This window comes from Lepidochelys kempii, chromosome 18 (assembly GCF_965140265.1).
Source record: "Lepidochelys kempii isolate rLepKem1 chromosome 18, rLepKem1.hap2, whole genome shotgun sequence".
Lineage (NCBI taxonomy): Eukaryota > Metazoa > Chordata > Testudines > Cheloniidae > Lepidochelys > Lepidochelys kempii.
The window spans coordinates 12,616,017-12,628,202 of NC_133273.1; the positions used below are offsets into that span (position 1 = coordinate 12,616,017).

The 12,186-nt window shown below is 53.6% G+C and overlaps 1 protein-coding gene across 2 annotated transcripts in view; it reads left to right on the forward strand.

The window, feature by feature from the left end:
* MTHFR (methylenetetrahydrofolate reductase) overlaps nt 1-12,068 on the forward strand; it is an 18,164-nt gene extending 6,096 nt beyond the window's left edge. Inside the window, exons 2-12 of one of the 2 annotated variants that reach the window (XM_073316942.1) lie at nt 32-88; nt 1,284-1,522; nt 1,920-2,030; nt 2,225-2,418; nt 3,212-3,462; nt 4,910-5,044; nt 5,478-5,658; nt 6,425-6,607; nt 9,549-9,656; nt 9,980-10,099; nt 10,639-12,068. In XM_073316942.1, the coding sequence (XP_073173043.1) occupies nt 78-88; nt 1,284-1,522; nt 1,920-2,030; nt 2,225-2,418; nt 3,212-3,462; nt 4,910-5,044; nt 5,478-5,658; nt 6,425-6,607; nt 9,549-9,656; nt 9,980-10,099; nt 10,639-10,836 (1,731 nt within the window). In that variant the 5' untranslated portion in view covers nt 32-77 and the 3' untranslated portion in view covers nt 10,837-12,068. The remainder of the gene's footprint in view (nt 1-31; nt 89-1,283; nt 1,523-1,919; nt 2,031-2,224; nt 2,419-3,211; nt 3,463-4,909; nt 5,045-5,477; nt 5,659-6,424; nt 6,608-9,548; nt 9,657-9,979; nt 10,100-10,638) is intronic. The other variant, XM_073316941.1, reaches the window with a different exon arrangement.
* Nucleotides 12,069-12,186: the final 118 nt, after the last annotated feature.

Consider the following 12,186-nt stretch of genomic DNA (forward strand, 5'->3'; position numbering starts at 1 on the left):
GGTTCAGGCCTGTGCTCTGTCTCCCTTCCAGGTGAAGAAGCAGGTAATGGTTCTGTGCTTCCCTGCTGAGAAGGGTGATGGACTCCAGGTAATTCATCTTTGCATCCCTGTAGAGTTAAACACCATGGTGAGATTACTAAGGGGGCTGGATCATTTTGTATGCGAACATATTCCTGCTAAAGGTGAATCCACTCTCATGCTTTAGAGTCTGAGCTGATCACTGTGGGGTCAGGCAGGGGGGCAGAAAGGAATCCTCCACTTGCTTAGTGTGCAGGATCTGGTAGGTGCATTGGTGGGGTGTGTATGGGTGTCTCTCCAGGAAGCATCGTGTATTAGTTTTTGCCCCTGGCAATGACCAAACTAAATGGACCGGTGGCTGGTCTAGTCTTGCGGGGCCCATGGCCTTGGCAACATGAATCCTGCTTGCTTTCTGGTCATCTAGATGCTTTAGGCCCCGATCTTTTCCCCATCCTGGTGGGAGTCTCTCCCTGCGTGTCCAGGCCAAACCCCTGCAGTGCTGTGTAACGTGAACGCTCTGCCTCTTGTGCCCAGCCCGTGCAGAAAGGGCCTCTCTGGTCACAAGTCACCGTGGCAACATCGAAAGGGAAAGGTGTGGTTTGAAAACCTCCGTGCTGTGCTAATGAAATAGCAGGGCCCTGCTTTCCATGCCATGGCCAGGTTCCAGCCTGGGGTAAGCAGCTGCAGCAGCGCTGAAGGCAGGGGAGTCTCTGGCATCTGGAGCAGGCCTCCGTTTGGAATCTGGACTTGGATTAGACCTATTAGTTCCCCTCCCAATGGCCCCAGCAGCGCCTGCTTATTCCCAGTAGTCCCCATTGTACCCTATTCCCTAGATGCGTATCATAGCCACGGGCCTGCCACCTTCTCCTTTGGAAGATGATGCCACAGCCTCCTAGATGTGGCTGGGAGGAAGCTTCTGGTAGATCCAACCTAGAATTCCCCCTCTTTTAAAAAAAATATCTTGCCCAAACTGCTAGTTCCACCTGTTTGGCTATCCCTGAACATGGTCTCGCCTCTGTGGTGTTGATCTGCCAGTGGCCCTTAGTGGTTCCTTCACCAATCTGGAGCGAGTTAGCTCTCGGTCTCTTCTCCTGAGGTGGCTGCTCCAGCCTAGTAATTGTTCTTGCTGCTCTGATCCAAATTCCCTCCCGTCTGCCACACGCTGTCTGGTAGTGAGGTGCCTGGCGCTGAGTGCGATATCCCAGGCGTGCGGGTGGCAGCACCCCCAGAGGCTAGCAATAAACTGCTTCTGTTCTAATCTGCAGGTTTGACCGCATGGGGATGGGCGGCCCCCTCTTCATTGATGTGACTTGGCACCCGGCAGGGGACCCAGGCTCTGACAAGGAGACCTCCTCCATGATCATCGCCAACACAGCCGTCAACTACTGTGGCCTGGAGACCGTCTTGCACATGACATGTTGCAACCAGACCAAGGAGGAGATCACAGGGCACCTGCAGAAGGCCAAGCGTCTGGGGCTGAAGAACATCATGGCACTGCGAGGAGGTGAGCATTCCTCTCTGCCCTGGGGATAATGCCAGAGTTACCCTCACCTCCAGCGAGCGACTCCTCTGTGGGAGGAGCCGGAATGAACCAACCTGGCGATCTAACATCCCTCCCAGTTCTGGGGCCATGTGGTTAAGCATCTGTCTGAATCTGTTCTCCCTGTTGCCTCAGGCCTCTGGATTAGGGCTGAGAGGAGTTAACCCTGACCCAGAAGGCGTGGTGTCTCCATCTCGGGGGGGGGGAGGTGAAGGGCCCATGGGTGGAACCAAGTAAGGAAGCCAGTGAACTTGGAGACTCCATTTCCTCTTCCTCTCTAATGGGCGGCCCATCTAGCGCTGGTTGAGCTTTGCTATACACAGGCCCTGGGTCAGACCCGTCTCCATGTCTCCTCACGCAGACCCCATTGGCGAGGAGTGGGAGGAAGAGGTGGAAGGCTTCAACTACGCCATCGACTTGGTGAAGCACATTCGCTGCGAGTTCGATGACTATTTTGACATCTGCGTGGCAGGTAAACGCATCTTTTTATGGGCCAGCTGTGGCGGGGTTTGCCTCTGACCGTGGGGACCAGACTGTGCTGGCAGGACTCTGAGCGACGGCTTGTGGGTGCTGGACGGTTCAGATGTTTGATGCCCCAGCATGACTGAGGCTCTGGAAGAGTGAGCGGGCTGCCTCCTGGCTCAGCTCCTCCTCTTCTCTCTGAAGGTTACCCCAAGGGCCACCCTGAAGCCGAGAGCTACGAAGCTGACCTGAGGCACCTGAAAGAGAAAGTCTCTGCTGGAGCTGACTTCATCATCACGCAGCTCTTCTTCAGGTCCGAGACCTTCCTTGCGTTCATGAAGGACTGTCAGGCCATTGGCATCACCTGCCCCATCGTACCTGGCATCTTTCCCATACAGGTGAGATCCCCAGCCCTTGCCAGGAGGGCGAAGTGAGTAGCCAGGAGGGGTTCATGGCTGGATTTTTGAGCTAAATCTTGCCAGCTCCCAAGCACTCTCCACTAAAGCTCTAAGTCACTGGGAGATGAGGGTGCTGAGTGTTGTCTGACTCTTGTCCCTGCAAAGCGAAAACATATCAGAACAAAGTAATGGAAGGATGGTGGGAGCCACCTTTCCAGGAGGTCTTTATTAGGCATGTCAATAAGCATGCGTAGCACGATGCAATGGGTAAACTGGAGCCATTGGCTGAACAGTGCCAAGCCAATAACCGCATGTCTCTTCCCTGAAGAGTTTTACAGTCTAAAGACACCAGCCGGGATGCTACAGTACAGAACAGCGGCTGGGAGCTTTGCATTCCTCTTTACGCTTCTGCCTTGCCTGTGGGGGTCTCGAGTGCTTTTCAGACATGAATTAACCCCCGCTCCCGCCCCCCCAGTTGCCTGCCCCCTTTGAAGGGGGTAAATACTTCCCCCTTTTTAAAGATTGGGGACAGGGGGAATGGAGTGTAGACAGGTTAAAGTGATTTGTCTGAGGTTGCACTAAAAGTCAGTGATAAAGATGGGAACAGAACCCAGGAGTCCTGATTCAAAGTCTACTGTTTTGACTACTATAAAAACTCTTTCCTGGTACAGATGTTACCTTGTCAACTGGCTGGGGAGCAGATCTGGTCTGAAAATTGAGAGACCTCGTTAGCAGCCTTGACCCTTTCCCTTGGGTATTACCCTTCCCTGTTCCCCTTGTATCCCATGCCCAGGGTTACCATTCTCTGCGCCAGCTCGTGAAGCTCTCCAAACTCGAGGTGCCGCAGGAGATCAAAGAAGTGATCGAGCCCATCAAGGACAACGACGCAGCCATCCGGAACTACGGGGTGGAGTTGGCGGCGTCCATGTGCCGGGAGCTGCTGGACAGCGGCATGGTGTCCGGCCTGCATTTCTACACCCTCAACAGAGAAGTGGCCACCACTGAAATCCTCAAACGTCTGGGCATTTGGAAAGAGGATCCCAGGTGAGCAGAGAGCTACTCCTGGGGCATCTTCCTCCTGTCACAGCTGCACCTTCAAGAGATATGACCTGTAAAGGAAAGAAAAAGAGCTGGTGGCTTTCCACCCGCACACCGCCACGCTCTCCTTCTGTTTGTATCAATACATTAGAAATTTCGGTCCGGCCTTCCCTGGAGTACTCTGTGGGTGACTGGAAAGCTGGGAGGATTGTGACCTCTAAGTACCAAGGGGGTGAGAGCTGCAGCAACTGAGGGGAAGGTGGTTTGTAGTTGGACTGGTTAAACCTATTGGCGGGGTTTGTTTTGTGGTGTATGTGTGGGTTTGTTGTGGCTTTGTTTGTTTGGGGTTTTTTGGGCAAACACTTAACGTAAATGCCTGACGAGCAGCCAGGAGACAAGAACTTTTCATCTTCTCCGCCTGTTGGTGTTAAGTGCTGAGTAAGGTCCTACTGTGATCTCCGGCAGCAGTAGAGAAAATGTTCCATAGTCGAGCAGGGGGCTGTCCAGCAAGGGTGGGAGACACAAACATTGGGGTCTTTTTTTCTTTAAAAATAGCCAACCTTTCATAGAATCATAGAATCATAGAATATCAGGGTTGGAAGGGACCCCTGAAGGTCATCTAGTCCAACCCCCTGCTCAAAGCAGGACCGAGTCCCAGTTAAATCATCCCAGCCAGGGCTTTGTCAAGCCTGACCTTAAAAACCTCTAAGGAAGGAGATTCTACCACCTCCCTAGGTAACGCATTCCAGTGTTTCACCACCCTCTTAGTGAAAAAGTTTTTCCTAATATCCAATCTAAACCTTCCCCACTGCAACTTGAGACCATTACTCCTCGTTCTGTCATCTGCTACCATTGAGAACAGTCTAGAGCCATCCTCTTTGGAACCCCCTTTCAGGTAGTTGAAAGCAGCTATCAAATCCCCCCTCATTCTTCTCTTCTGCAGGCTAAACAATCCCAGCTCCCTCAGCCTCTCCTCATAACTCATGTGTTCCAGTCCCCTAATCATTTTTGTTGCCCTTCGCTGGACTCTCTCCAGTTTATCCACATCCTTCTTGAAGTGTGGGGCCCAAAACTGGACACAGTACTCCAGATGAGGCCTCACCAATGTCGAGCAATGTTCAGGTCTGTCTAGCCCCCAGAAAAGGGCAGGTGCCCATCCTGTGTATTTCATCTTTAACAAACTGCCCAGCTGCCTGGGAGCATACGCGAGAGGGGGATAATGAATGCCTTGGCATGAGCCGCCATCTCCTGAATGGAGGAGAGGTGTCCGCTCTGGAGGGAAGTGCCTCTCTGGATGCAGCGACGACTCTCAATTCTGATTCAGCCCTTGCCGTTCAGCCTGCCCCAGAACCCTGCCTCTCTCGTAAAACGCATTTACTCGCGGTGCTTTCAGTCCCAAAGCAGGGAATCCGTTACAGAGAAGCCATCCTAATAATCTCTATTTTCCCCCAAGGCGGCCTCTGCCCTGGGCAGTCAGCGCCCACCCCAAGAGAAGAGTCGAAGACGTCCGGCCTATTTTCTGGGCCTCCAGGCCAAAGAGCTACATTCACCGAACTCAGGAATGGGATGATTTCCCCAATGGTCGCTGGTGAGTCTCTGGCCTAGGCCAAAGGGGGCTGGAGCCGGTGGGGAGTGGAGCAGGAAGCCATCTGAGTAATGGGACCATCCGCTCCGCTCCGACATCACTTGAAATGGAAGGCGTCTCTGTAGGACAGGCAGAGGCTGCTGGACTCGTTTCAAGAGCCTTTTGGAGTCCCGTCACTAAGCCCATCTGGTGATACTTTGCTAGGAGAACCTCTGGTGGTGCCCAGTAGCTCAGAGCTGCATGAGGGGATGAGCTGCTGGGTGGGGTTGAGTGGGTGGCCCCAACGTGGTGGGGTGCAGATCTCTGGTTGATCGTATTTGCTACTCTCCCCCCGCACCTTGGGGTGTGGCTTTTTTCCCACCCGCTGGAACAGTCAAGCAGGTCACATTCCACCACAGGCAGCATGTACACCTAGTCTCTCTGTGCCATCCCGCAGGGGGAACTCTTCCTCGCCAGCCTTCGGCGAGCTGAAGGACTATTACCTCTTCTACCTGAAGAGCAAGTCGCCGCGGGAGGAGCTCCTGAAGATGTGGGGGGAGGAGCTGACAAGTGAGGAAAGCGTCTTCGAGGTGTTCACCTGTTACATCTCCTGCGAGCCCAACAGGGAGGGGCACAAGGTGAGTGAAGGCCTGGGGCTGAGAACAGAGAGGGAGGCTCATTGGAGAGTGGGGCAGGGCAACAAGGACTGGCTCAGAGAGAGACAGTGGTGCTTATCTCAAAGGTGTCAAGCGCCCTGTGACATTCCTTTACACAGGGGGTCAGGGCAGTCCTCTGCCAAACCCACTCTGTGACCGTGGGGGAGGGGACTCTCAGCACGGGGGAGCTAGGAACAAGCCTGGATAAAGATGTCCTTGTGCTGTGAAAGGGCCAAGATCAGAGTAGTGGCGCACCTGGTAAGAAGGGACAACCCCCATGAGTTCAGCCTTGGGGACCGCAAGCTGAAAAGCCCCCCTGGTTTGAAAGGGGTCTCAGACAGGGTGCCCTAGACCAGGGATCCTCAATGTGGCACCTGCCAGGGCATTTTTGTGTGCCCGCAGGACTCCCCACTGCGGAAATGTCGCCGAGAAGTGTTGCCGTTTCTCGGCAGCATTTCGGCGGTGGGGTGTCTGGCGCCTGCCCAGTAGGCTATTCCCACAAGAAAGGTTGGGGACCACTGTCCTAGACCATGTAGGGCTTTAAAGAAGCTGTCTGGGATTTTGACTTGCACCCAGAAGGGAGCTGTCAGCCTTGTACAAGGTAAGAGCACCTGTGGGATGTGCTCTCACTAGCTCATCTGCCCTGTGAGGTGGGCAGCCATGTCCGCACCCACTGGAGTCTTGTTTGAGGCGGCATTGCCTGGTGCTGTGAGGTTATGGTAATGGATAGCCTCTTTCCTTCCTGCAGGTGACCTGCCTGCCCTGGAACGACGACCCTCTCGCTGCTGAAACCAACCTCTTGAAGGAGCAGCTGGACAAGGTGAACAGAAGAGGAATCCTGACCATCAACTCCCAGCCAAACATCAATGGCAGACCGTCCACTGACCCCATCGTGGGCTGGGGGCCCAGTGGGGGCTATGTCTTCCAGAAGGTACTAAACCATAGATGTGTACGGCTAGAAAGGACCCTTAGCATCTAGTCTGGTCTCTTATGCAGGAGATCAAAGAACGTTGTTCGATTTCTGCATCCAGCCCGGTATCAGCTGGTTGAGCTAGAAGTACCTGTGTAGAAAGAGATCCAGCCTAGATTTTTGAAGCTTCACATGATGACCCCATCTCTAGATAATTCATTCCAGCAGCTAATTACCCTCGCTGTTAAAATATGGGACTTGATTTCTAGTCTGAATTTGTCTAGCTTCAGCTTCCAGCCATTGGATCTTGTGACGCCTTTGCCTGCTAAGATTGAAGAGCCCTTTATCATCAGGAATCTTCTCCTCCTAGGCACTTCTAGACCATGGTCCAGTCACCTGTCAATCTCCTCATGGATAGATAGATAAAGCCTCTCACTGGAAGGCAGGCTTTTGCCATCTGGGTAGTCCTACCCCAATGCCTGTGTCCCAAGGCTGCTGTACCAGCCTCTTCCATTCACCCTCTTTTCCAAAGCTACTTATTTCAGAGCTGGGGTTTGTTGGGTTAAGGACACATCTAGTTTAAATTCCCTGAGCTCCCTCCCAGACCTTTCTGCTCATTACTTTCCAAAAACCTGCACCACAGGAAGTGATAGCATCTGGCTATATGCCCAATAAGGGAATTTTCTGCCAGCTTGCTGTTAGTCTGCCGTCTTGTGCAAGAGCAGGCAGGGAGATCTGGCAGGAGATTGGGACTGTACTTCTAGCTCTTCCACTGACTTGTTGTGTTGCCTTGGGCAAGCCAGTTAACCTACGAACCTCTATTTCCCCATCTGTAAAATAGGGACAGTGCCACTTAACGGCCTTTGAAGTGTTTCACATCTGGGGATGGAGAGTGCTACTTATGTTTTCCTGGGATGCCTCCCATCCACTCATGAACCAGGCCCCACTTTAAGTGCTGCCTGCAGGGGTATCCAGGAGGTGGCGCTCTTCCCTCTGAGCCAGTCCTGACCCAGTGCCTCACATGGTGGCGCAGGAAGTGCTGTCCTTTGGATGAAATAGAACACTGAGAAAGTCATGGGGATCTTTAATGACCTTAAACCCAGTGTCCTGGTCAGCTTCCAGCGTGTGTCTTGGTATTCTGCTTCTCTGAACTCTCCCTGCAGTTTCACTCAGAGGGATGCCTCACTCTTACATAGCATATCTCATCAGATCTCAAGGCGCTTTACAAAGGCTGATTATCCCCTGTTTACAGATGGGGAAACTGAGGCACGGAGAGGGGAAATAGCTTGCCCAAGATTACCCAGCTGACTAGTGACAGAGCCAGGAAGAGAACCCAGGTCTCTGGCCTCCCAGATCAGCGCTCTGTCCCCTGACCAGGGGCGGGCAAACTTTTTGGTCTGAAGGCTGCATCGGGTTTCTGAAATTGTATGGAGGGCTGGTTAGGGGAGGCTGTGCCTCCCCAAATAGCAAGGCATGGCCTGGCCCCCGCCCCTATCCGATCCCCCTACTTCTTACCCCCTGATCGCCCTCCCAGGACTCCTGCCCCATCCAACCCCCCCTGCTCTCGGTCCCCTGACCGGCCCCGGACCCTCCACTCCTGACTGCCCCCCTGAGACCCCTGACCCATCCACCCCCCCGTCCCCTGACAGTGCCCCACTGCCCCATCCAATCCCTCCTCTCCTTCCTGACTGCCCCTGTAGGACTCCTGCCCCCATTCAACCCCTGTTCCCCACCCTCTGACGACCCTGACCCCTATCCACGCCCCTGCCCACCCCCTGAACTCCCCTGCCCTCTATCCAACCCCCCTCTGCTCCCTGCCCCCTTACCGCGCTACCTGGAGCACCGGTGTCTGGCAGGACAGCTGCACCAAGACGGGCAGCCACACCGCGCAGCAGAGCACTGGGTCAAGCCGGGCTCTGCAGCCCCGCCGTCCAGAGCATTGTGCCGCATGGCTGCAGGGGAAGGGGGACAGCAGGGGAAGGTCCAGGGACGAGCCTCCCCGGCCAGGAGCTCAGGGGCCAGGCAGGATGGTCCTGTGGGCCGGATCATTATTATGATTATTGTGGGGTCCCCCATAATCAAGGTAAACAGTGGGAGCAGAGCACATGGTGGTGAACAATACAAGCTAATTCAAAGGGATTTGGATTGTTAAAGCCGCTGGGCCAGCAGATGGCAAATACAGTTGAGTGGAGAAAGATTCCCCAGGAGCAAGGAAATCAATCATCCAACACAATGGCCAGGAAACCGAGCTAGTGCTGTTAGGAGGGAGGCAGTTGCTGAATCCAGCCCAGAGCAGCAGCCAACGGGGAAAACGAGGAATTAGGCTATGTTAGGCACACACAGAGGACACCAGACAAAAGAGGTGCTGCAGTGAACAGGCCCCCATTAGAGTCCAGCTGGGATAACCCTCTGCGGCTTCGCTCACCAGACCACGGGGGTGAAATTGCCAACGAGGGCGCAGCACAGAACAAAGATATCAAGCCTGAGTCTCGTAGAAACAGCCAGCACCTGCTGCTTTATGGGCGCCTGGAATGACAGGTGCGGAGGCTGTGGCTTAGCTACCTGGGTGCATCCCCTACTGCAGAGCCTACAGGGAGACTTGATTTTGCACCCCTTTGCTCTGAAGAACCGAAGCTAGGAGGATGGGTAAGAGGCTGCCTGCAAAGGATTATTAATACATTGGGCTTGTGCCCTGTGGTACCTCTGTGTGCTGGGCACTTTGTTTCTTTGGCCATTCCCAGCTCTACCACGGACTTACCTCCATTTCCCCATCTAGAAAATGGGGATAGTACGGGCCTGTCTCGAGGGGTGGGATGGATGGATTCTTCTTAGTACCTCCCCCATTTTAGCTACTGGGGCTTCAGAAAACTGGATGAATCCTCAACAGCTGGGTTTCCCCACTGGTTCCTCCCTTCCCTGCACTGCACTGAGTTTTGGCTTCTGTTTCCTCCCGCCCACACAGGCATACCTGGAATTCTTCACCTCCAGCGAGAACATCACCGCGCTGCTTAAAGTGCTGAAGATGAAGAAGTACGAGCTCCGAGTGAATTACCACATTGTCAACGTCCGGGTAAGAGCGTGCTTAGCCGACGCTTCCCTCCTGCCACGTCATGGAGACGCAGGCGGCCTAAGTCCTAAGGAGAGAGGGGGAGTCTGCCAGCAGGGCAGGAAGATGGGAGTTGGTAATGGGACAGGGCGAAGCAGCACTAGCTATTCCCTGCAGCTCCTTCCTGAGCCGTTGGCTTTTCACCGTTTGGTTGATGGAGGGTAGTTTAATTTCAGGGAAGTAGTGCCTATAAAAGCACCTTTGCACCAGGTCCACTGCATCCACTTCCCGCTCAGGACCATCTTGCTCTAGAAGGCGCTTCCAATGTCCTGTCCTCCTCCTGGCAGGGTGAAAACATCACCAATGCTCCTGATCTGCAGCCCAACGCCGTAACCTGGGGCATCTTCCCAGGCAGAGAGATCATTCAGCCGACGGTTGTGGATCCAGTTAGCTTCATGTACTGGAAGGTAAGAGCACCACGCCAGCTGACATTGAACTTATCCCCACCCGGTGGTTAGAGAGAGGTTGGGTTTAGGGGTTTTTGTCTCTTCTTTATCAAGACCCACTGGACAGTCACAGGGCCACATTAGTGCCTAGATGGAGTCCATCCTGAGCTCTTTAGTCCTTATGCAGTGGGAGCTTTGCCTGAGTGAGGACTGCAAGATTTTCTCCCTCCTCCCCCATTATGTATTGTGTTGTCTATATGAAGTGGGCGACGTGAGTGCCAGCCCCCATATTTCTGGGCCAGTTCCCACAGCAGTTGAGGCTGAGGCAGTATGGAGCAGCACTGGTGAAAGAATACGCACGCACATGGTTTCTAGAAAGCAGGAGGATGCATTGATTTACTGCCCAGCTCCTCAGCTGTGGGGTGGGGCAGATGCGAAGCCATACGCACTCTCTTCCCCTCCCAAGACTAGCTGCCCTAGACGACATTGTAGGAGTCGCAGCTACCGTAACGAATGTGCTTGGGGTGACCGTACCATGCTCTCTGCCTTTGTCCTGGCAGGATGAGGCCTTCGCTTTGTGGATTGAGCAGTGGGCTAAGCTGTATGAAGAGGAGTCTCCCTCTCGCATGATTATCCAGTACATCCACGACAACTACTACTTGGTCAACCTGGTGGACAACGAGTTCCCGCTGGAGAACTGCCTGTGGCAGGTCATGGAGGACACTTTCGAGCTCTTGAACTGTCCCACGGAGCAGTGAGTCACAGCCGCTCACTCCGTCCATCCACCCACTCACTGCAGGCAGCACAACTGCCGGGGGCAAGAGGAGCCCGGCTCGGCATGACATGGAGCCAGACACTCCGCCCAAGGGCCACATCCACTCTGCTCTCGCCTCCTCATTGAGCCACATTCTCTCGCCTGCTCTGCCCGAGGCACATGCTCGTCTCTCCCAGAGCGAGACTCCATCAGGGGCTTCCCAACACCCCTCTCTGTTACAAACAAAACATGTCCCACTGTCTGTTCTCATATGCTAATGGCAGCTAGAACCACCTGAACCTCCCAGCAGAGCTGTAGGCTGCATTCTAAGAAACGATCGAGCTGCTTTTTCAGTGTCCTCTTCAGGGTTTGTTTCAATGTGATCGTAGTGGAGACTCACCCACTCACTGCAGCAGAGACAGCGTGCTGGGGAAGTTGGACACTACATGGTCTAAAAGACTTGGTCAAGTTTTCTCCCAAACCCCCCCCCCCCTTTGTTTTTTAAAGGAACGGGAATAAGGGAATTCTCCAGGTCAGTTTAATCTTTAGTTTGGTGATTAGGAATTAATTAATAAATAGCAGACACTAGGCATGCCTCATTTCTGGATCAATAAGATGGGGTGCACACTCTCTGCACTGGATTTGTATTTTAGCTCAGTTCAGCTCTACCACAGCTGAAGGTGGTTTTTAGAGTCATGCCAACATCCTCTCCATGCTCAAGGATGACAGTGAGATTGCTTATAGGGAGCAGTGTTTACCGTGAAGGGTGGGGCTAGCCAGGCCAAGCTGGTAGGAGTTTGTAGCAGTGGGGCTAGTGTGTTTCATGCACCAGCTGCTGAGGGCCTGGATTTTACAGCCCATCGTCTCCACAGGTGCAGATGGGGGTGTGCGCACAACCTACCACGGGGGCTGGGCTACAGAGCTGGTTGAGCCTGCTACAGTCTGGCCAACAGTGCTGGGGATTTCACCCTCCGACAGTGGATACTCATGCTTTATAGTAATTCAAGGGAAACCTTAAAAGTGTCACAACATGATGCACGGTTGGTGTGTGAGCTTTTTCCTTTTCCCGACAGCTCAGGCCAGGATGAACTATTCCTAATCCCTACACTGTAGAGGTACCTGGGTAAACACTCTAAGTCTCACAGAGTTAAAACATGGTTCACTTTTGCAACGCTGCTGGGACTGTACCATCTATTGTATCATTCTGTACCAGTCTGATCATGTTCTTCAATTGTGCAGTGTTGTCTTCTGTGCTGCAAGATCAGGCCAAACCATGTTGTAAGTGTCTCTCCAAGCTGGAGTGGGAGTCCAGCCTGGCAGAGTCATTCTGATGTGCTGCATGCACATCCTTGAA